This window comes from Brassica napus, chromosome A5 (assembly GCF_020379485.1).
Source record: "Brassica napus cultivar Da-Ae chromosome A5, Da-Ae, whole genome shotgun sequence".
NCBI classification, from domain to species: domain Eukaryota; kingdom Viridiplantae; phylum Streptophyta; class Magnoliopsida; order Brassicales; family Brassicaceae; genus Brassica; species Brassica napus.
Genome location: NC_063438.1, coordinates 11,944,683 through 11,969,055, shown reverse-complemented (window position 1 = coordinate 11,969,055; position 24,373 = coordinate 11,944,683). Strand labels below are relative to the sequence as shown.

At 36.1% G+C, this 24,373-nt stretch overlaps 4 protein-coding genes across 4 annotated transcripts; 2 read left to right on the top strand and 2 right to left on the bottom strand.

Moving 5' to 3' along the window:
- Positions 1–2,080: 2,080 nt before the first annotated feature.
- On the bottom strand, positions 2,081–3,606 carry LOC106453857. Its single transcript, XM_013896059.1, has 3 exons — positions 2,869–3,606; positions 2,271–2,323; positions 2,081–2,174 (listed from the first exon to the last, which is right to left on the bottom strand). Exons 1-3 carry the CDS (start codon positions 3,604–3,606, stop codon positions 2,081–2,083), a joined length of 885 nt encoding a protein of 294 aa, XP_013751513.1.
- A 6,524-nt stretch (positions 3,607–10,130) lies between these two features.
- LOC106451807 (DUF21 domain-containing protein At1g47330) lies at positions 10,131–12,933 on the bottom strand. The gene is made up of 11 exons (XM_013893787.3): positions 12,600–12,933; positions 12,453–12,529; positions 12,293–12,376; positions 12,103–12,216; positions 11,928–12,014; positions 11,712–11,851; positions 11,544–11,631; positions 11,224–11,297; positions 10,898–11,115; positions 10,601–10,821; positions 10,131–10,530 (listed from the first exon to the last, which is right to left on the bottom strand). Exons 1-11 carry the CDS (start codon positions 12,916–12,918, stop codon positions 10,330–10,332), a joined length of 1,623 nt encoding a protein of 540 aa, XP_013749241.1. The 5' UTR covers positions 12,919–12,933; the 3' UTR covers positions 10,131–10,329.
- A 2,635-nt stretch (positions 12,934–15,568) lies between these two features.
- Positions 15,569–17,406, top strand: LOC125608915 (gamma carbonic anhydrase 2, mitochondrial-like). Its single transcript, XM_048779563.1, has 4 exons — positions 15,569–15,791; positions 15,875–16,144; positions 16,225–16,376; positions 16,915–17,406. The coding sequence occupies exons 1-4, from the start codon at positions 15,677–15,679 to the stop codon at positions 17,206–17,208; spliced, it is 831 nt and encodes a 276-aa protein (XP_048635520.1). The 5' UTR covers positions 15,569–15,676; the 3' UTR covers positions 17,209–17,406.
- A 4,603-nt stretch (positions 17,407–22,009) lies between these two features.
- Positions 22,010–23,410, top strand: LOC106453858. The gene is made up of 3 exons (XM_013896060.1): positions 22,010–22,325; positions 22,446–22,917; positions 23,011–23,410. Exons 1-3 carry the CDS (start codon positions 22,010–22,012, stop codon positions 23,408–23,410), a joined length of 1,188 nt encoding a protein of 395 aa, XP_013751514.1.
- Positions 23,411–24,373: the final 963 nt, after the last annotated feature.

Here is a 24,373-nt window from a genome sequence, read left to right as displayed (position 1 = left end):
AATGGGCATGACCGTAAACAACGGCTAGAACTAGGATTTATCATTTCGATCACTATTCTCAAAGAAAACAGTCTAGCTCTCTTTAGTTCATCATCTCGAACATATCTTGTAACATTGATATACCATGGATTTGACCCATTTTCATCCATAGTATATAAGTGTTCTACTATCTATATATTATATATTCAATCCTATTAGGTATTTTTTCAGGTTCAGGAGTATCTTGGAGTAAAGTGATGATTATGAAGCATTTAAGAGCTTAAAAGACATTTCATCCGAGCTGACCATTAGAGGTCGATACGAAGAAGAAGCAATCGTTTGATGCACATCCAATGCCGTCGATCGATACATAAGATAAGCCTCGACGATTGAAGATTATGATCGATCGATGTACATCCTGTACCATCGATCGATGTCGAGACGCAAGATGCGCGACTTGGTTCCAGCCGACTTTAAACCCAAGGCTTCACCAAATTACAGGATTACCCCTGACGAGTTTTACCTAATAGTTATATACTTGCCTAAGTGTTAGGAGGCAAGGAGAGTTTTTAGCCACCATTGTATTCTTACTTTCAGCAAGAGAGCGAGAGAGAGTTTTAGGAGAGAAAATCATAGAGAGATTTGTGATTGGAACTCCATTGATTCATCTATTCTATTCTATGCAGTTTTTATCTATATTTTGTGTCATGAATTGCTTAGCTATGTCTGAGTAGTTTAGTTGTTAGATTCAGGGTTCAAATAGGTTAGAGGGATTAGCCCCAACTATAGATTTGCTGAGTTGTGATATTCATTGATTGATTGTTCTTAATGCTTGTTTTAGTCTTGCTAACTAGAACATGAACCTAGAAATTTGCATGTGTCAAGCATCCTTGATCATCCTGTCCTGAATCTAATATGTCATGCTAACCCTGGTAGAGAGAGCTAACTGCTGATCTAGGAGACAAGTGAGCATTATCAACCCACGGCTAGGGCTTAGCTAGAAGCTATCGATCGATATTCTCTTCTGACAATCGACCGATATTGCGAAAGGTGTATTGATCGATATCCATATAGGATCATCGATCGACACTTTCTTGTGATCAAAAGATGACAGTTGAGATCCAAGATCTAGTTAGTTAACCAGTTAAACATTGCTGTCGCTGATCATTGTGATTAAGGAGTTGAGCTCTAATATATTATGCATGCAATTGTTAAGCATCTATAAGATTATAATCTCTAACACCTGAATAGAAACCATGCATCTAATATCTTCCAATAAAGTTACACCCCCAATTATCTTGTTAGTCGAGCAATAGACTTGCTCAATTAGAATTACTATTTACTTTTAAACCATAAAACAACAAACATCTAAAATTAATAACCTGACTATATTTAATAGGTTCCTTAGCTTCTTGTGGATCTGATCCCTAAGTACTGCAACTAAACCTCTTATTTGAGAGAGTAATTTACTCCTTAAGATAATTTGAGTGGTATCAAACATATTCCCCAAATGATCAATAAAAGGTCTTCATGAAAACTTATAATCATTCTCGAAACACTCCTAACGATCATACCGAATACAGATTAAACAGTATTTAATTGTTATATATATTTTCTACATGTATTATAAATAATAAAATCTAGTTTTAACCTTGAGTCTCGAGAACCATGCTAAGGCATGTCTACTAAGACTCTTCACAAACATCTGGAAGTATTAAGTAGTAACCCGCACTTAGCGCGGAGAGAGATTATTGTTTTTGCTATCTAGTTTTAGGTAATAGAGTAATTTGTTTTATTCTTATTATATAAAGATCTATCAAATTGTAAAACACATTATAAAGATACAACATATATAATTATGCATGCTGCATTTTAGTCTTTGGTGTCTGTTTTTCTTTGCTCCAAACAATTTTAAACTTTAACCTTTAATCGATCAACTAATATTTTTCAATTGGACCTGCAGAAAAAACAAAAAAAAACATGGGATTCTAAAACGTGTACATGATTGCTATAACAAAAAAAAAAAGTCTTTACCATCAAACACCGAGAATTGAAAGGGGCTTATGGTTTCGTCCGCAGATTTAGATCTCACTTGATCGAATTAGATCTTATTCACGATTTTAGGACCATCACCAAAATTTCTTTTTGTTTCTCTATGTTCAATATTCCTGGCTTTTTCAATGAATCTTAACATCCTACAAATAAATAAAAAGACAGTCACAACTTAAATAACTCAACCGAAAACAGTTTCTTTATATAATTTAGTAATATGAAGATTAAGGGACACTTACGTTATGTAGTCGATTAGAACCATCTCAATAGTTAGGCCACCAGCAGCAGAATACTGCTTCCACAAAACGTTTAATCTTCACCATAATCTTCTACATTGATTTGAATGGTTTCAAATCAGAGACATAAGGGCCATAATTCTTCGAAAATAGTATCAAAGTATCATTTTTTCTGATGCTGTAGAGCTGTGAATATGAAGTTTACTCATGTCATCCTTATATACAGAGGCTACAGAATATACGATATTTATTAGTAAGATATACGGAGATAATATTATTACATATTTTAAGGTAACCTTGTAAAATCGTAAGCACTTTCTAAAAAAAAAAACTTTATAGAATCGTATATCCCTTTATTGTGAGATTTAAACAATCTCCTATCAATAAGGATCAACTATATTTCTATATATGTAACAAATAATTGCTTGGTAACTACTCTAATATTTTTTTTTTTGACGTCAAAAGGCCATTCTATTACTCAAACTTGAGGTGGTCTGGGTAACCAAACCGGAATAGAACAACCAATAAAAAGTAACTCCCTATGGAAGGATCTTGCAGTCTTAGCTAAAAAATCTGAAATCTGATTGCGCGCCCGTGGAACATGAATGATGCTGAAGTCCGGAAAGCATATCTGTAATGTCTCTATTCTCTCCAATTCTGTCGCAAAGCTTGGCCAATCTTGAGGGTCCTTTAACATTGCAATCAGCTCCTTGCAGTCTGTCCCAAAGTTCTGGCATGTTGAATGTTGAAGCATATTTTCCATCGCCCACCGCAGTGCTTCTACTTCCGAATGCAAAGCTGATTCACGTCGAGTGAAATTCTTTGTTCCCATAAGTTGAATATTCCCAACACTGTCCATCCATACCCAGCCGCATCCGCTAAAGTGAGCAGAAGATGTCCAAGATCCATCTAGCAAGCATATATTACCCAAACGTATGACTTGGGCTATCCCAGGGATATTAGCTTGAACCACTGGTTGTAACACTAGTTGCACCGCTTCATTAGCATCAAACCATGCATGACATTCACTCTCTGCGTGTCGAACTAGCTCCAATGGATCTCTATCTATTCCTCTGAAGAGTTTGTCATTTCTAGCCTTCCAAATGTACCATAATATCCAGGGATAAGGATCCCTGTCTCTTTCTGGCTCGATGATGCTATTCTTCCTCCAAAACAGATAATCCATATTTGTGTAGACACTTGATACCGGAAATATATCAGGGCTTGTTGGAGTCGATGATAATGACCAGACTTGAAGAGCTGGCGGACATTCAAAAAATGCATGGGTCACAGTTTCCTCTAATTCTCCGCATCTTGGACAGTAATTGTCACACCTCATATTGCGTCTTGTCAAGTTCCTCGTTACTGCCACATGACCAGTCAACAATTGCCATATAAGATGACATATCTTCTACTATTTATTGCTCATAAGTTCGAGACTTATGAGACCATTTTATTAATTAATGAGATTATGCGACATGTTTTGGAAGGTTTCTTCACTAAAGTTAAGACAATTGGGAGTTCTTTATTATACCTATATTATATGTATAATGGTGAGAAATACGTTACTGTTACGTGCATGGAGTTAATCTGATACAAAAGTGTAACGTTACGTGCATGGAATTAATCTGATACAAAACCTTGGAGTAATGTTCTACACATGTTGCATCTGTTCTACTCAGCCGGAAACTAGGGACCATCTAATGCTCTCTTGTCCGTATGCTGAGGTCCTTTGGTCTGAATCTCGCCGCAGATTCAGAGACACGGTCCCAGTCTTCACCAACTGGCCCGAGCTTGTGCTGTGGACATCGTCGTCTTCTAATGCTGCGCCATCACACCTGCGTATGATGGTAGTTCAAGCATTGTTTTACAACATCTGGAAGCAAAGAAACAACATGCTACACAATCAAGCTTTAGTCCCCCCTACAGCAACATTCCGGGAAATTGATCGACATATCATCAGTTCTATTTATGCTTTTCGAAAGCGTAAGAAGTTCACCAACTTAATGGCAAGATGGCTCATCTGACCCTTCTCTGCCCAGCAAAAATCACTTGACATGTTCATGGTGATGTCTCAAGCCGTGTTAAAGTTGCTCTGTTTTTTACCTTCTTTTTTTGCCAGAGCCTCTTTTGTATAGATTTACTACCCTTGTAGAACAATCTCTTATCATCTAATGAAATTAACAGTCTTAGCAAAAAAAAAAAAATGTTCTACACATGCATTACCGGCACCTTGCATGGAATTAATGTGATACAAAACTTTGGAGTAATGTTCTACAAATGCATTCCAAATTTTTTAAGACATCCTATGTAGAGTGTTTGAGTATTTTGATTTGATTCTAGAGTTCCAATGTAGAGTGTTTGTTTTGAAGATTGCTGGCAGGCCTAATCTTCTACCTCGGGGAACTGAAGCTTTGTCAAAGTATCATAATGTTAGTTCTACTCTACAAATTCTGGATAATATCGCACAAGAAGTACCCAACTTTGGAACTGAGTAGGTGATTGTTGTATCCCTCTTTATCTGTTGTTCTTATGCTCCTAGTAAGTACGCTTGGTTTTTTTCTTTCTATGTCTAGGATAAAGCTCATGGTCCTTTTCATTTAAAGACTGGAGCTTGTCTTTTTGGCTTGCGTCGCAGCAGAGTTCATTTCTACCCCGATAAATAGTGCTCTATACTTATGAAAACATGTATAATAGTCGTAGCATTGCTTGGAAACAGGATGAGGGACTTGAGGTATGTAAGCGCTGCCATCTTGTGATGCTTGTATTCAGTTCTTCTCTACTACTCTTAGCTTATTCGTTTTCTGAATCAAAATTACCAAAGTCCCTCTCTGCCTTTTATTTCATGCATGCTCTGGGTTTGCGGAATTCTATGGTTTGTTTCTTTATTTTTGTTACTATCTTCTTTAACTTCCATCAGACATTGATGGATTCCCTTCAGTGGATGTGCATGATTATAACCTGGCCCAGGTTGAGGTTGCAGTTCACTTTTTATCCTATTTGACTGATAGATTATGGACACAAATTTTTTCCTTGTATTAGAGCCTCTTTCTTCTTTCATAGCAATACTCTAGAAAGCCTTACTTTAGTTTGATGTCTTGTATATATCTGTTACTGATTTCTAAAATGTTGTGCAATCTCCCAATTCTTTGTCAGTATTTCATTTCTTGTGCTTTGAGTGTCCTCTGATTTCCTCGAGGGGTTGAGCAATATGTTATAAACGATTCATCAGAGTCTTCTCCCTTTCATCTCTCCCTTTATAACCCTGATCTCCAGTTTCTCCACTGAACTTATCATACGTTCCATCAACCTATCAGCCTCAATCATCTCATTTTCGCTCTTCGTCATTGCTTCTTCGTACTCGGTTAGCTTCTTATGTTCGAACTCTTCAATTCATCAGAGAATATTTTTTTTTAACAGAGAATACTTGTTGTTCACTACCTCATACTTGACAAACACCGTTCTTCCTCAGGGATAAGCTTATAGCTTGGTATCATTTGATTTAACCGCATAAACATTCTCTGTTTCTTCATCAGTCTCCTCCCCGAGTGCAAGTTTCTTCCATTATTTCCTTCCAAGTTCATCTTTATGATCACATCTGTAACGGTCCTGGCCCGATGAACCTTATCAGATACCATAACCCAAACCTTTTTGTTCAAAACTTCTTATTAAAACTCAAATTGTCTTACATAAAACCGAACTCAACTAAAAACTGAAATGTCAAATGAAAACTTAAGGAAAAAATGTTTAAAAAGAAAGGAGTCATAAATGAAAGACTCGAGAAAACACTTGCACCATACGGACATCTACTCCCGCTCCCTCTCGGCCATACCTGTAAAAAGAGGGGTGAGTACAGAATACTCAGTGAGGGCAGATTCTGGGAACCCACGATCTCAACTCAGGAAGAGCAAACAATCACAAGTCATGAGCTAATAAGATCTATTACACAGAAACCCAACTACCCGACCATGAGCTAAAGACCCTACAATGCACGTTTTTATATCCCGCCTCTCGCGGTTGGCACTTCGTTTCTTATCATCAGTGGGTAGCTCCTACTAGGCTTCTACCCCATATTCTTGTGGATTCGCCACATCTCCTATGGGTGCTTTCATATTCTTGTGGATTCGCCACAACTCCTATGGATACCTAGCGTGGAACTACTGCCACCCATACTTTCCTTAGACTCTCTATATGATCCCTTATTTCATACTTATACATACATCTTTCACTTATCATTCACATCACGTCTAAACATCTTATCATCATTTTCTTGACCACCCTAACATGCCTACGTTCTTATCACTTCAACACGTACTATCGTCTAAACAAGATCAATCACATATCACATCACACATACACACAAGATCTAGATCTGATTAACAAAGGACTAAGTCCCATTGGTTACTCCACATGAGGCAAGTTCACAACCAAGTCCTCACCTTAGGTTTTTGCAGAAGTAGATCTGGATCTAAATTTGGGAATCAGTCACTTCTCGAGATCTGGTTTAAGAGTCGGATTCACACAAGAGAGAGATGGGTTTAGGATCTGTCATTTCCAATGACTTAGAGCTAGAGATCATAGTCTTACCTTAGGGTTCAGATCTCAGTTGCTTGCACGAAACTGAATCAAGGAGGCGGCGGCTAGGGGATCGGTTGCGGCGGCTAGGGCTTCGCGGGCGGCTGGCGGCTGGCTTCGCCGGAGACGGAGCGGCGGCGGCTAGAGGCGGCGGCGGCGGGGTTCTGCTCGGGCAGGGCTTCGCTTGCTGTCTCTCTTGTGGCTGAACCCTAGGGGAACTTCTCCTTTTATAAGCAATGGAAGGGGTTATGTCTAGGGTTTCCTCTTCTTGGGCCTCCTGCACTTGAGTTTCTTTTTGGGCCTGGCCCAGGATGTTACAACATCATTCAAATTATTATGCTTCCATCACTTTTTTATGGTCTGTCAAAGAGAAAAAAATTTAGAACTCTTTATAAAGTTCCCTGAGATACCAAAAGTTAAAGAAACAAAACATTTATAATTTAAAATATCAAAGAAAGTTTAAGAGCACATTGGTAACATATTTCTCAGACTCTTGCTCCTGAAACATATTCTCTATGGTTTTCACCATCGGCTCTAATCTTTAGGTTACCATAATTAATTGGATAAATTTTAGAGCTCTCATCTACTTCCAACATGGGATCCTATCTTTAGATTACCATGATGAATAGGATGCTCTTTTAAGCTCTCATATACTTTAGCCCTAACCACAAAAACATGGTGTTCTTGGATTTCACCGTCTTCAAGTTCGGTATCAACATGGTGTTGTTGTGTCTTTGCATGATTCTTGAACAAAAGGTGAATAGAGTTTCTGAACACGCTATGTTTGATTATGTTCTTACGAAAATTTTCAATCAAGGAATTTAATGTTTCCATTCAAGGAATTTAACGTTCCCATTCCCTGTGGACTCAGTGCCTCAGTGATCTCATTACACAAGTTTTTTAGTGACTTAAGTTTACCCTCGTGCATGAAAGACATCGCTTCTATATCGCCTTCTTCCTCACTCTGTATGTTTTGTTTGTTCAAGCCTTCTTCTAGTATATACATAGCAAAAAAAGAGTCTTTATCATCGCAGTTTTTCCTAATCACTCGGTTTCACCGCATAGACATTCTCCGTTTCTTCATCAGTCTCCTACTTGCGTGCAAGTTGCTTCTATTATTTACATACACAAATCTTTATGAGCACATCAATAACTTATTTCTCAGACCACGTTTAATAACACACAAGTCGTAAATCTTCAGCTTCAACTTCTATTAATATAAAGAATGTTTTACGAACTTCTGAAGGTTTACGACTTGTAAGTCTCCATAGTATGAAGTTTTGTTTAAGGAATGTTTTTGTTTGCATTAAATTCAAATTTTTCTGTGAGAAGGTTTCTCTGCATGACACCTAAGCGTTTTGCTAAATAAAAGCTTCTCATGAAGCTACGTCACACAAATTGCCAATAACCTTTTAAGGTAAGTTTTAAAAGTGTTTCTCCTTTAATATATAAGGATTAGAGCACCCACATCAAAGGTTTCTCTCATAAATTTTTGAAACATTTTAAAATTATAAAAAGAAAAGAAAATGTAAGAAAGAGAATCAAAAGATAGGAGAGAGAAGAAATTGGTCTTTCAGAAAAGATGAGGAAATGGGAAGAAACTTCCAAGACTTAGACGCATCCAATCATCGCATCCTTCCACCTTGCTACGATTGAGGGGGAGTCTAATTCAACTGATTTAAAAAAAACACACATAATTTTATAATTAAAATAATGTTGTTGAGGGACTTTGAGTGTTTCTTTTCACTGAGGATGCTCTTAGATATCCTTCTCTTCTGCGGTAAAATATGCTCGTTTCATGGTTATGTTGAACACGGTCATATGATTGTTCGGATCTGTTTTTTCTATGAAAGTTAAGTTTGTCCAAGTGCTGAACTTGTACCTCAGTTATTTTTGTTGTGAAGAGTTTTTTTTTTTCATTGCAACAATAACATGTTCGATCTCCTATACCTAACTTTTCACGCAATGGACCTTTGGCTAGATGTCTTTTAGTGAGTCCATGATAAAATCAATTTCTCGACTCGATGCCAAATTCAGTAACCCTATTTGGTTTGTTGCGCCTCTCTGACCCAATGTATTTGATTTTGTTTCTTGAGATAGGGCTCTTGTTGCCGTGTCGGTGTCGGGATCTTGATGCATGGATTGTCCTTAAGTAGATGCTAGGGGCGCAAGTCGCTCGTTGGTTGTTTTTGTTGTTGCGTTTTGGCGATCAAGTCATTGCATAAGGTCTATGATGGTGGCTAAACTCATTGTTGGAGTTTTCGGTTGCGGCTGTTTGTCCTTCGATTTGAATTTGATCATTGGTATGTATCTCAGTAGGTCATCGAAGATCTTCTTTGGTGTTTTTTTTTTCTTAATTTCCCACCGAACGTGCCAAATTTGGAATATGAGTTCTGTGTATTTAAATAAAAATACAAATCCTATAGTGAATTATTTGAAATCGTTTATTAGATTATTTGCGATTGATTACAAAAAGAAATAAGAGATGAAATTGGCTTTAAACTATAGAAGTTGTCAAGAACAATATAAAACTATAAATCCTACTTGATGTGCCGATCGACTTCATGTGTCTATAAATGTCTTCTTTGCCTCAAAGACTACTTATGAAGGATCGAAAATCGGATTACTTTCATTTTTCTTCTCGACTTTCCTTTTCATCTTGTCGACTCGCTTGCATCTAAAATAAAAGTTATTCTTAGGTTCACTTCTAGAGGTTCACCAATCAATATAATTTTGTTATTTCATATTCGATATCATTTGGAAAAAGAAACAAAATATTGTCAAATTATATTATGTTTTTAAAATAAAAAAGGTAAAAAATAATAATAGTTACAAAAAAAAAATTTAATAATTTTTTCAACGTTGACAACAAAACACTAAACCCTAAATCTTAAACTCTAAATCTTTAGGTAAACTCTAAACCCTTGGGTAAATCCTAAATCCTTGGGTAAATCTTAAATTTTTGGGTAAATTCTAAACTCTGAATCAAAACACTAAAACATTAAACCCTAAATCATAAATTCTAAATACTTGATTTTTTTTAGTGTTTAGCGTTTTTGATTTAGAGTTTAAGATTTATCCAAGGATTTAGGATTTACCAAGGAATTAAGTTTTAGTGTTTTGTTGACGACGTTAAATATATTTAGAATAAATAAATAAATTTATAACTACTACTATATTTTTTTTAAACATAATATAACTTGAAAATATTTTGTTTTTTCTTTAAAACAATCCTATTGGTTGGTGAACCCAAGAATAAATCCTAAAATAATGGATTAGATGTTCAAAAACAAAACTATGTAATCTTGTATTATTTTCTTAAGAAAAGATCCATCCGCTTCTTTACGTACAAAGCAACCATCAACCAGTAACAAGCAGTGTTTATAATAAGTTAAATCCTTTTAACTAACTATCTTTTATCTTCATTAAGAAATCACAAGGTTTGGACTGAATCTTCAACGTTTAGGAGCCATAGTGTGGGAAGAATCTACAGGTTATCTAATGGCTTTGTTGCAGGACTCGAATCTGGTGTGGCCATATGAGATGTTCGGTTGGGACTAGTTGAACCAGATGATGACTGCGTGATAGAGGTTATCACACTCGGTAGATTCTCCTGAGAAGCATGCATGTTGACTCTTATCCTGTTGTGGATGTTCACATACTCATCGGTTTCGTCAAGGATCTCTTCCTGAAAAAAATCATAGCTTATGATTCATTTTAGTTAATTCTCTAGTGCTAAAAAGAGGCTTCGAGTTAACCTGAAGAAGCTCTTCGATGACGTCCTCCATGGTGATAACGCCTACAACCTCTTCATTGGGAGGGAAATCAGGTATAGGAGAGTTCTCGATATCCAAAATGCAGAACGAGCAGCCTCTATGTCGCTTCTTAGCTGGAGCAGCCGTGAGGGTCGTCTTCCCCTGCTGCTCCTCACCGTTCTCGCTCTTGCCGGATTTTGCATCTCCGGTTTCAATTTTGAATACTATATTCGGAAAAGCATGTGTTAGCAAATGGAAAAGTCTCTAATACCTGAGAATTCATGCGGAGTCATGTCATACCTTCCTTCTCTGATACTTCAACCTGAGCTTTTGGTTTCTTGCAACTGTCCTTAAACAGCTCATCTTTAGTTTTCTTGTTTTTTCTGCGCTCAATATCATTCTCGCTCGTTTCTGGAGATCCTTTATGCTCGTCAAGATCCTTATAGACAACTGCAATGTGGCTGTGGCCTTTCTGGAACTCGTTTAGGATATCATATAACGGCATGGTTTCAGACACACTGAAAAAAAAAGTAGGTTATAGATATGAACACTGTTTAATGCTATAAAAAAACTATGTCACGAATGTGAACGAAGCATTAGAGAGAGAGAGAGAATCAGTAAATTACCGCGGAATCTTTCTCATGATCATTTTCCTCAGAGGAACTTCTTTTCTTGCATTAACTGCCAAGAGATTTTTAACCTGCACCAGCAAAAGGGAACATCATTACCTGCTGAGGAAAAGGTCATAAGTAAGCACTATTTGTCATTGTTAAAGAGAAACCGACCGATGGAGATCTAGTAGTTACAAGATAGTCTTTCTCGAAATTCTAGAAACTCCACTATCATAACAGGTTATATTTAAGGTAGACAATAAAAAAACAAAGACTTTAAGTACCCAAAAGATAGAAAAGATATAGAGCATCTAAAACTATTAAAGATAGGTTACCAGAATGAGGCCAATTATATGCGATGGATTTCTGAAATAAACTGGAACTCTGCTATGACCAACTGACATAATTGTATTCAAAGTTTCCCTGTATTGTAGATGAAAGCAGATAATAAGCATGACGGAATATAAAAAGGGCACGAAACATAAAACAAAGAAGAAACCCACAGATTAAGAGTTGAATCAAGATCAAGGGAGAACGCGTTGGAAATGGGAGTCATTGCATCTTTTGCTGTCTTTTCTGTCAATTCAAGTGCACCTGTGATGATAGAAGTCTCATCGGTTGTCAGATCTCCACCTTTCCCAGCCTACCAAAAAAAAAATAAAAAAAATCAGAAAGGTTGCTGTAAGAAACAGACACAAGAGTCAGGTTTTTACTGCAACCTCATTTCCATGGAATGTCACGAATGTCTTGAGCTCAGCTCTCCGTAAAAGAACACCATGTCCCTTACCCAACATCCAATCAAGAACCTGAACCAGAATCAAGAAACACTTTGTAATTAAAAAAAAAAAGATTTAGCCGACCAGTAAAGGAAACAAATTGGATCAAAATCTCTACCTTACTGATAGGATAAGCAATAGGGAAGAAGAGAACGAGAAGAACACGAACTAAAGGAGCCATTATGGCTCCAACCTTGAGCCCGTACCGAGTGCAAACAGCCTGTGGCATTATCTGCAGATACATTCAACGAGAAAAAAAATATGATGAAATTGTACAAATAAAAAAGAAAGTAAATAAAGAAAGAAACCTCTCCAAAGACAAGAATAAGAGTGACTGAGATAACAATAGCAGCCAATGGAGGCACAATTCTATCCAAGAATATTGGCAGAGCCTAGGACCAAAGAGAGACCATTATTAGTACAAGTCTTTGCATCAAAATCTTTTCTTTACAAAAGAGTTATTATTACCTCCATAGCCATAGAGTTTCCGATCAAAAGGGTACAGAGCAACAGATGCTGATTCTTCACCACTGGAAATATCTTACCTAACAACAGACAGTGAAATCAATTCCAGTCGCAGTTTCAACGAATCAAAAGCTAATTAAGAATCCTCACCGGCGTTGATTCGATCTTGAGGACGGCCGGATTTGATGAGAACTTCGAGATCGACTAATCCGAGAGACATGAGACCGAGGGTTAGACCTGCCATCAGCCCAGCGAAGGCGACGAGAGATATGATGATCACCAGGTCCAACCAGAACGCGGCTCCGCAGCACGAAGTATCCGACGAAGCCATCTGAGTTCGGCAAGTGAGAGAGAGTGACGCTCTTCTCTTCGGGTAGCAAGTGCGCCTACAATACAATTCAAGACGCAACAAACGTTTTGTAATCAGAGGACGGACGTGCTTATGGACCCCACTTCTATCAGAACGCATTGGTTCTCTCTTTTCCCTTTTCGGTATGTGGTATAATGTTGTTTCTATGATCCAACTGCCTACTAGTCCTGTTTAATTTATCAATTTAGGCCAGATTAAGTTTTCTTAATTCAATGGAGAATATGGTAAATACTCCTTCCATATATGACCTTTTAAAGAAAGTTTGTTTTCCAAATTAGATATTTTTTTTTAATTTTCAATGTAAAATTTATTAACAATTTATGTTGTATAAGCAATGATATTATATAATATATATTTTTATTGGTCAAGCTATGATTAGATGAATAATAACTGATGTTTTTCTAAAATATAAAAAAATATATTTTTTAACGATTTATGTTGTATGAGCAATGATATTGTATAACATATATATCATCATTGGTAGAATTGTGGTTAGACGAATAATAAATGATGTTTTTAAAAATATATATATTTTTAATCCTAATACTTAATCCTAAAATGTCATCTATTTAAAATTATAGAAATTACTAGTTTTTTATACTCACTCTGTTTCAAAGTAATGCATGTTTAAAAATTTTCACATATATATTATTAAAACTATTAAATTCAGGTTATAAATGTATAAGTTTTTGTGATTATCTATTTTCCACAATTCTGATCAATTAATTTTTTTGAAGTTTACAATTAAATCTTTATTAGTTGATAAAATGCATCGAAAATACAAAAAAAAAAACAGTTTTCTAAATTAAAGCTACTTCTATATGAAATGGAGGAAGCACATTCTATCAAATAAAGCACAAATACATCATTACTTGAAAACATATAAGCTTGTATTCATAGAGATAAATTCGGTACTCTTAACATGAATATATTAACTCTTGGAACTCTGGCTTAGTGTTGGGCAAATTTATGCCTAATTTTTATCAATAAAAATATATATTGATAAAAAGGATTTGTCTGAATAAGCAATGCAACTGTGAGCGCAGCCTCAGTAGAGTTGTTGTTTTGGGCAACACCTTTGACTCTTTCTTGACACAGCGGATTATTTCCAGGGACCTCTAGAAGACCATAAAACTTCAACATATAAGGAAACATGTCCGAGATAGGAAGAAGCTCCCGTGTCAACTCAGAAGCACAGACAGCTGGATTGCAATCCAAAACATATATCTTCGCAACAGTAAAATCCACACACAAACCAATCCAGTGCTTCTTCGCAACATATAGAGGGAGGTAGAAGCGTGTAGACGCATTCCCAGAACTGCAACACTTAATCGTGCAGTCAACCAAACCTTTAGGGAACACATATGAGTCTTTCGCCTTTGATTTGTTGAACCTCTCGTAGTTCTTACACAGCATCGAGACAAACCTACTATCGAGGAACTCAGGTTTTGTGGCACCACTGCAACCAACATGGTTGTAGCATGTTGATCTCACCAGCCTCATAAGAATATCAAAAACATGCAATATTCGTAGTTAAAATGCTTCCATAGGAAAGAAAATAGTTGGCCAGTTGCAAGTATTTATCCAAATTCCAAAGAATCGTTATATCGCACAAACCATAGTACATAATTACATAAACCACATGTTAGCTACTACTGGAAATATCAAAGAGCTTTGATCAACCACAATGCTATCTAAAACTATAACTATTTTTGCTATATACAAACATCAAACTCAACAACCTTCCTACAAAGAGTAACATTCCTTTGCCGGCAAAGGTCGACTCCTTTCAGCAATATCAGTAATGTCTTTCGTAGTCACAGACAGGCCAGCGACATTTATCACACTAATCATAAGATGAAGCAAATATCAGAACAAAATCTAAACCAATACTGAGAATAAAAGTAACACATATCTATTCGACATTGCCGGCAGGTAGCAGTATTACCATGATTTCTTTAGTATGATGGACAGTTTAGCAAACTTCTCCCAAATAACCGGCAGCTCATAATAGTTGGAACCCACCATTTTGCTTTCACGTGCACGGTTGAGAATAGCTGTCGGGCACTGATAATCACTTATCATTGGAGGAGGCACAAGTCTTAGCCTCTTGCTTGTGCGACAATGCATCGGGTCATCAACTGTCTCAGCTCTATCTCCATCTCCATTGTCACCCATCTCATCATCTACCACAGGAGCAGGAGGAGGTTGATCCTGAGTCAAACCCAAAGAAAACAACAGACTCCCATACAAAATATATATGAGAAAAATTAGTGAAGGATATGTTATTTAAGAAGAAAGTAAAATAATAGATTGTAAAGATGGTACAGCTGGTTTATTCTGCTCATTAGTCTTGCTATTCGCCGAAAAGGCAGTTACGCCATGGTTTCCAGCATCCATACGTGGAGAAGAAGCCAAATCCCGTCTCAGGTTATGAGATCTACCTTGGGAAAGCTGAAAAAAAATAAACTTCAATTCGATATGAATGGGAATGGTAGAATATATAGATATGAAATTATGGAAAGAATATGAAGTCAAACACGAAAAATGGGTGCTATACTATACATATTCAGAAACACAGAAATCTATGGAGTATTAAAATTGTTAAAGAACTTTAGTTGGGATATTTTTATGGTATTTTCTTATATAATTTTTGATGATAAGTTTTGGTTTATGCGTTCGACTGGTTTGTTTTAAACCGTTGTGCAAGGTTCAGGTATAAAATTTGGTTCGATTTCAAATTAATGAGTTTGGTTCGATTTCAATTTAATGAGTCGCTTCGGTAAATCTCGATTCTCTTCGGTTCAACAAAACAAAATCAACGCCTGCTTCGCTCCCTTGTCTGTGGTAATCGAAAATGGGAACCCTAGGACGAGCAATTTACACAGTGGGAAAGTGGATCCGTGGCTCTGGCCAAGCTCTTGATCGTGTGGGTTCTCTTCTCCAAGGGAGCCACCGCTTCGAAGAACACCGTAAGCCACATTCAAACCCTAGATCCAATCCGTATCTCTGGTCTGATCGATCTTGTTTTTAAATTTTGTTTGTTATATTCCAGTATCGAGGCATCGGACGTTGATGAATGTGTTTGATAAATCTCCATTGGTGGATAAGGATGTGTTCGTGGCTCCAAGTGCCTCTGTTCTTGGTGACGTTCAAATCGGGAAAGGCTCCTCTATTTGGTATGGCTGTGTTCTTCGAGGTGACGTGAATAACATCAGTGTTGGATCCGGGACGAATATCCAAGATAATTCTCTTGTACATGTTGCAAAAACCAACCTTGGTGGGAAGGTTTCACCAACTACGATTGGGGACAACGTCACAGTAGGTAAACCTTAACAAGTGACTTATCAGCTTTACTATATCTGTTTCATGAAACAATATGTCTGCAAACATGAAACCGAGCAGGTCATAGTGCTGTCATACATGGGTGTACTGTTGAGGATGATGCATTTGTTGGTATGGGAGCTACACTACTCGATGGTGTGGTGGTTGAGAAGCATGCCATGGTTGCTGCTGGTTCTATTGTCAAAGAGAACACGCGAATTCCTTCTGGAGAGGTTTATTTCTCTTCCCTTTTTCTTCTAGTTTACTTTCTACTACGTTTGCTTACGACCATTGAATCAACAAGTAACCAGAACCAAAAATAAAAGCCTAGGTTTTGTTGTCTAGAACCCAGAAGCTGTCCAAAGCTTAAAAGTTTCCAAACCACCACATTAAACTCCGCCCTCACTAAGTGCTAGCTAACCAAGCAACAGTAGCGATAATCTGCTACATTCGTTCCTAAGCTAGTTAAAGTAGACCTTTAGCTAAGGCTTGACCAGCTTCAGTTCGACTCCCTGTGTCTTTGCTAAACATTTCGGTTGATGCATTGTTACTTACTGAAATGCTATGCCTACTAGTCGTATACTCGTATTTCATTTTTCTAAAACTGAAACTAAGGTGACTGGAGTAATAGGTGGTTCTGGTGGTTTCAATCTGTTCGATTAAGAATTAAATTGATTCCTTGTACTGCTAGGAACTACTTTATTCAACATTCAACTTGAGAATATATAATTTGAAGGAGACGTATGTACAAGTTATCAATTCATGTGGCAGGTTTGGGGAGGGAATCCAGCAAAGTTTATGAGGAAGTTAACAGATGAAGAGATAGCATATATCTCAAAGTCAGCAGAGAACTACATCAATCTTGCACATATTCATGCCGCAGAGAATTCAAAGTCATTTGATGAGATCGAGGTTGAGAGAGCGCTTAGGAAGAAATATGCACGCAAGGATGAGGATTATGATTCAATGCTTGGGATTGTCCGTGAAACTCCAGCCGAGTTGATTCTTCCCGACAATGTCTTACCAGAAAAAACCACCACCAGGGTTCCAACTACTCACTACTGATACGCTCGTCTCAGGTTGTGTTTTTTCTTGTGTTAAATCCTTTCAAGACAGGATTGGTTCTCTGCAGAGTCAAGAGAGATAATATCTTTTGGTTTTGCCTTTTATCCCGAGCAAGCATGGGAATAGCCTTGCCCAATAATGCCGAAAGAACATGTACTGTTGCATTATGGTTTATGAAGTCAGTTCTTCGAGTAACAATTGCAAAAAGAGAAACAAGATGCATTCATCCTTTTTCTCTTCTTTTGTCTGATATATTCCTCCTTTTAATGTACGGGGTATTCTTATACTCATTACAAACTTGAAAGGTGCGTGGAGTGGATCAGGCGTAGTTGAATAGGACTACAATTTTCCCTCAAGGATTCGCCGAGTCTTAAAAAACAATCTAGTTAACTAACTGAAAATTGTAATCTCAAAAGCAAACTGCAAATGAAAAATAAAGATTTTACACTAGTTAAAAAGTGTAAAAAGAGAGACTGACTTTTGGAGTCAACTTGGGAATTTGACATGAGAAGTTATAAATTAGGTCTGGAGCGGATACAGGTCTGGAGCGGATATCCAGAAAATTTGCAGTATCCATAATCCGTTATGTCCCAAAGAATATTGGAAAAATGGGAAAAATAGACCGTAATGAGAATATTGTCATTTTATACTTTTGCATTAATTGGTTATTTTTGGACATAATTGTCCACATAATAACGAAAATAATTATTAAAAATGATATTAAATAAAAAATATGAAATGAAATTATTTTACATCTTTTGGTATACAAAAATTGATTTCCAAAAATAATTTGGAATATGTTAATCTAAAATTGTTTGAATGTATATTATAACTCTTTTTACAAGGATAAAAATAGACGTTCTCTATAATCTTATACGTTTTATAAATTTATAATTCATATTGTAAAGTCTTCTCTATGATCTATCCAAATGTAGAATATGCATGTCTCAGTTCTAACCTAAGGTCTTTGTTATTTATAAAATACAATATATATTGTTGGTGTTTTATTTTATTGTAGAAAAATATAAAAAAGTTAACTTATGTTCTATCTTTAATTATTACTAGAGATTGACCTTTCTTACCCGCGCGGATATTGGTCATTTTTATATATTGATATTTGTTTTTTTCATAATTAGTGTTATACAAAGCGCGGGATAAGCACTTTATAAAAATATCTATTACATACATATAGAGGTGGGCGTTCGGGTACCCATTCGGGTTCGATTCCGATTTATTCGGGTTTCAGAATTTAGAGTCAAAGATTTCAGCCCTGTATTTTTAAATTTCGATTCGGGTTTGAATTGGATATGAAGGTATGGATAACCCATTAAAATTATTTTAAAATTTTTAAAATTCCTTATATATTTTAAACTTCTCAAAGTCTATAAACAAAATAATATACTACATATAAATTTGAATAATATACGTCATAATACCTAAACTTAATATATAAATTGGTCGGTTTGAATCTTTGGATAGAAAATCAATAGATATTTTAAATATCTTTGGTGTTTTGAGTATAGTTTGGCTATTCTAGACATTTACTTTTGACTATTTTTATATATTTTCAAATATTTTGGACAACTTAAAAGTATCTTATATATATAAATCTATTTCGAATAACCCGAAATACTTCAGTTTGGGTCGGGTTTGGTCCTTTAAATACCAAAATTCTGAACCCATTAAGAAATTTAATAAATTTAAGTTGGGTTGGGTACTATTTTCTTGGATCGGATTCTGTTTGGTTTTTCGGATTCGAGTTGTTTTTTTTTGCTCAGCCCTACAAACATATATGCATTTACATATAAAATGCATTTATTTTATACCAAGTATATATATATATATATATATGACACCGTAAAAAGAATTTGTAAAAAAAGTTTAAGACACGTAATTTATTTTAAATTATATACCTAAATTTTGTGTACAATCGGATATAAAATTTAAAATTTGGTATTATATCTAATATTAAATGTATTACAATATTTGAGAAAGCTGAATATTGGTATTTCCAATTTTAAAAAGTATCATTAAGTTTGATGAACTTAATTGTAGACACTTCAATTAACCATAACGCATATAAGGGAAATAGAAAATTTGATACCATTTTTATCAAGTAAGAATAATATCTATGGATGATAAATGAAGATTGTAATAAAAAGATACCTTAAGTATTGACCAAAAAAAAGGGAATTTTTCAAAACAAACCCCTTTTTTGTCATTACTATTCATCATTAAATTTTCCATACTATCCCTATGTTTTTGAATTATTCACAAAATTGCCATTTTTATTTAATTTGTAACTAATTTCGAAATTAACAAAAAACCAAATACACCCTAATCATTTATTCTTATTTACGAAAATGCCATCATCATCAATTTTTCCAACCACCATGAACCACCATTTTTGAGCTCTAAAGCTCTAGAATTCAATTTTCAACCATTTTTTTTTCTCATTCTAAACAAAAAAAAACTTCATTTCCTCTCATCTGCTCTACATTTCCGTCTAAAAAAATCTCATAACCTTCATTTTCATAATCACAAACTTCATATTTTCGAGTTTCTTCATTAGTGAATCGTCAAAGATGCTTCTTTTTGCTCATATTTGGAGTTTGGACGGTTGAAAAGGTTGGAAACGAGCTTTACACAGGAAAAAAAGTAACTATGTACATGGTTTTCGTGCTTTTTCAGATCTGTGTCGCGACAGTAGATTATTTTGTATGTCTACGCCTACGTGTACACTTACGATGCTTGTCAACGCACGGATTAGTTTTGCAATTGACCCAACAAATTTTTTTCCTAACACAGACTTCCCCAGTAGTCTCCGTCTTTACCTTTGACAACAAAAATAAAAATTTTGGTAGACTTACCAAGATATCTATCTAAAAGAGGTTAGGTTTTCATTTGACTGAAGTTTTGACTTTTCAAAGTAGACTTCACCGGAAGTCTACAAACTGTAGACTGCCAACGAAGTCTGTAAAAGGTCAGTTTTGCATTTGACCAAAACTTTGACTTCGTTGAATAGGTTAGTTTTGTGTTTGATCAAAAAGTTTAAAAAGCAATCAAAAATTTATTAAATTGTAGACTTCATATGCAGTCTTCTTATCTTAGAAAAAAAATGTCGACTGCGTCTAAAGTCTTACTTTTTTATTTTGGTTAAATGCAAAACCAACCCGTCGGATTGTAGAGTAGACTTCACACAGAGTTTACACAACCGTAGATGTTCATTTCAATCTACTCATTGGAAGTCAAACTTGATCAATTGCAAAACTAACCTCTTTCAAAAAAATTCAAACATGTAGACTGCATATGAAGTCTAGTTCTGAAAGTCAAATCTTGGATGAATTATGGGAACAATTGCAAAAACTAACATTTTTAAAATGTAGGCTAAAATGAAAGTTTACATGTATGAAATCACAACTTTTTTTAAATATAGAAAGCAACCCGTAAAATTTGCAATTGCAAAAACCAACCCAAAGAGTATTCCTATTTGACAGTCTACATTGGTAAACTGAAAAAAACATCTACATCTTCGTAGACTGAATATTAAGTCTACATAGAAAAATCTATAAAAATGTGAATTTGTGTATTATTCATTAAGTTTTTTTCTAGTTTTTTTTGTTTGACCGTGTGTGTTAGTTAATCCTAATGGTTTGAGTGATTTTGAAAAGAAAATTTGTTATAATTATGAAGGTATAATTCATTTGATTTGACTATGTTGTTAGCTAATAATTATAGACGTATTTGTAAGTCTTCGTTTATAGTTTTATGAAACATGAAATATTTCTTCACTGATTATGTAAACTTGTATTATTTTTTGCAGAAAATGGCTCAGATACTTGTTGTATACGGAGAATGGGTGGTGAAAGGCTCTTTGTGGGAGTTTGTGGTCAATAATCAGAAAGGAGGGAGAATGTTTCTTGTGCCGGATGGTTGTACACAAGATGAACTTCTTGAAATGGCACTAGGAGATTATGGTTTGGAAAAGAAAATCAAGAAGGTGGTGCTAACTTATTCCTTACCAGACGTCATTTTACAGCAAATGGTTCCGGATACTCCTTCTATGCATGTCACGAATGATAGAGAAGTGCGGAACTTGATCGAGTTAGCTAAGATACACTTTGTACGCCTTTGTGTTCAAGCCAGAGCCAAGTAGAAGCTGGAGTTGATGATGATGCGGATGTGTCTGATGGTGATGATAATAATTTTTCTGATGAATATGCTGGTCAAGATACTGATGAAAAGTGGGATGAAGATAGTAACGCTGCTGATGATGTTCAAGCAGCTGCTGCTGATGTTCAAGCAACTGCTGATGTTGTTGTTGATGTTGACGATGGTGTAAACTACAATGATTACGGGAAAGTGAAAGATGAGGATTTTGACGAGTATGCAAATGAAACGCTTTATGATGGTCATAAAGCACAATGCTCTGGTGGTGAAGGAAGATCGTTGTCCTGAAAGGACAATATATATGTCGGTCAGAGTTTTGCTAGTAAGGCTGAGCTTGTTCCAAAGCTGAATTTGGTGGCTGTGGAATATAAATTTACATTCACAACATATATGACAACGAAAACTCTGTATGTGGCTAAGTGTCGTGTTCAAGGATGTGGTTGGAAGCTTAGAGCGAGTGTGAACATGGGCCGAAGACATTTTGGGTGACAAAATTTTTGAAAACTCATACATTTCAGTGACAGATCGAATGGCTCAATGAAAACATTATACTCCGAAACATGTTGCAAGACTATTTATAGATCGGGTTGGGATTAGAGATGGGCTTACACTGAAGCATATCAAAGACGTGATGAGGAACATGTTTAGGATGAAGCTAGATTTCAACACTTCGTACAGAGCTTTGTTATCTGCACAAGAGTTGGTGAGAGGAACAACAGAAGATGGATATGCGAATCTGTATTCTTATTTCCGTCAGATCGAGATATCGAATCCGGGAACTGTCACATGTCTTGAGAAAGATGGTGAAAACAAATTTAAGTATATATTCCTATCTTTTGGAGTTTCGATTGCTGGTTTTACCTATCGTAGGAGGGTTATTGTGGTGGATGGGACTCATCTATGTGGGAAGTATGAAGGAGTTATGCTAGTTGCGGCTGTCCAAGATGGTAATTTTCAGATTTTTTCATTGGCTTTTGCGATTGTGGATGCGGAGAATGATGAGTCGTGGGAATGGTTTTTTACCCAATCACGGAGATGTGTCTCTGATCAGTAGGCTTTGGTGATAGTTTCTGACATGCACGGTTCCATTAAGAAGGCGTGTGAGAAAGTTTTCCCTTGGGCAAGGCGAGAAATATGCTATTATCATCTACAACAGAACATAGTCCAAAAGTTCAAGGAAAATCACATGTTGTACTTGGTCAAAGGCGCTGCTTATGAACATACGCTTTTCGATTTTAACCGATACATGGATGAGATACGGAGTATAAACCCCAACCTTGAAACATATTTGGAGAATGCTGACGTCTCATTATGGTCACGAATTCAATTTCAAGGTGACATATACAACATAAAGACTAGCAACATCGCAGAATCTATCAACTCTGCACTTAAGCCAGCCAAAGGATTCCCAGTCTCATTCCTTCTAGAATTTATACGCGAGAAGCTAGGAAGGTGGTTCTTTAAAAGGAGAGAAGATGCTTTGAGTCTCACTTCACATCATAATCGGGGAGTTGAAAATGTGTTGGCTATTCGTGAAGAGTATGCATATATGATGAATGTGTAGCGTATTGATGGTTGGTGATTTGTTGTGAGAGGAGGACATTGAGATTGTGTTTATGACTTGAAAATTAGGAGGTGTCAATGTGGTGTGTTTGATATTGAGAAGATACCTTGTTCACATGCCATTGCAGCTGCAAAGGATGCAAATATTCATGTCTCTACGCTTGTATGCCCATCCTATTCAAAGAATTATCTTTATGAAGCATACGCGGCAAATTTATATCCCAAAAGTGACGTATTGGAATCTCCCAACACTGATGGCACATCACCTGCCAATGAAGAAGGAGCTCCCAACACTGATGACACATCACCTGCCAATGAAGAATGTTCTAATGCACATAAATGTCTTCCTCCAGATGTCAAGCGTGGTCCGGGTAGGCAAAAGAAGTCGAGGTGGCAGTTTTGGCTAGAAATTTCCAGGATGAGGGAAAACAAACCGCGAAAATTGCACAAGGATTATAGTTGCTCCTAGTGCAAACAACCGGGTCACACTCATCTTAACTGCCTAGGTTAAACATGTGTTGTTAGTCTTATTGCTTTAGATGTTGTCTTATTTCTTATGTGTGGAACTTATTAGTTGTATTGTTGCTTTGGATGTTGTCTTATTGTCCTGGATTTTGTCTTATGTCTTATGTGTGGAACTTATCAATTGTATTATTGCTTTGGATGTTGTCTTATGGTTTGGATGATGTCTTATGTCTTAATGTGCTAGTCTTCTGTTACAGAACACAGACTTTTTTTGTAGTTTTCTTTTACAGAACGCAGACTTCTTTTATAGTCTTAATTTTCTAAAGAAGATTAATACGTAAGTCTCTTAGTTGTCTCAAAGTTGTATTTTTGGTCGAATATGAGCTAAAAAAACTAATATACTGATAAAAAGATGATGTCTAGATAGTAGTCGAGTAGCAAACTTCTGTAAAAGTCTTATGTAAAAGAGGACTAATACTTAAGTCTGCTGCAAGCAAATTACATAAGTTTGTTACAACCAAAAGCGTGCTACATCAGCCTGTTACTCACAGCACAATACAATAGTCTGGTACAAAAGCCTACTACATCGACCTACATATATCCGATGAGGAAAGTCACCAAAACATTTCATACTTTCCCTCAATTCTACCCAATGAAGTGGATTAACCTTAGTCATAGACACTGAGATGTTTGTAAACATCTTTCTCTGTGTCGTTTATGCTGGTCTCATCAAATATCTCACTTGCCATCTGAGACCTGATTGTCTTGATCTTCTTATCACACAGCTCATGAGGTGGAAATGGCATGCCAAGTGCATGACATTCTATATACTTCAAGCAATAACTCCACAGTCACCACTTTGTTTGTTTTGTGGCACCCCAGATTCACGCTCATGTATGAAATCAACCGTGTACAACTCCTTCTCCTTACCGGTAGATAACATATGCAGCATGTACGGTAGCATGTG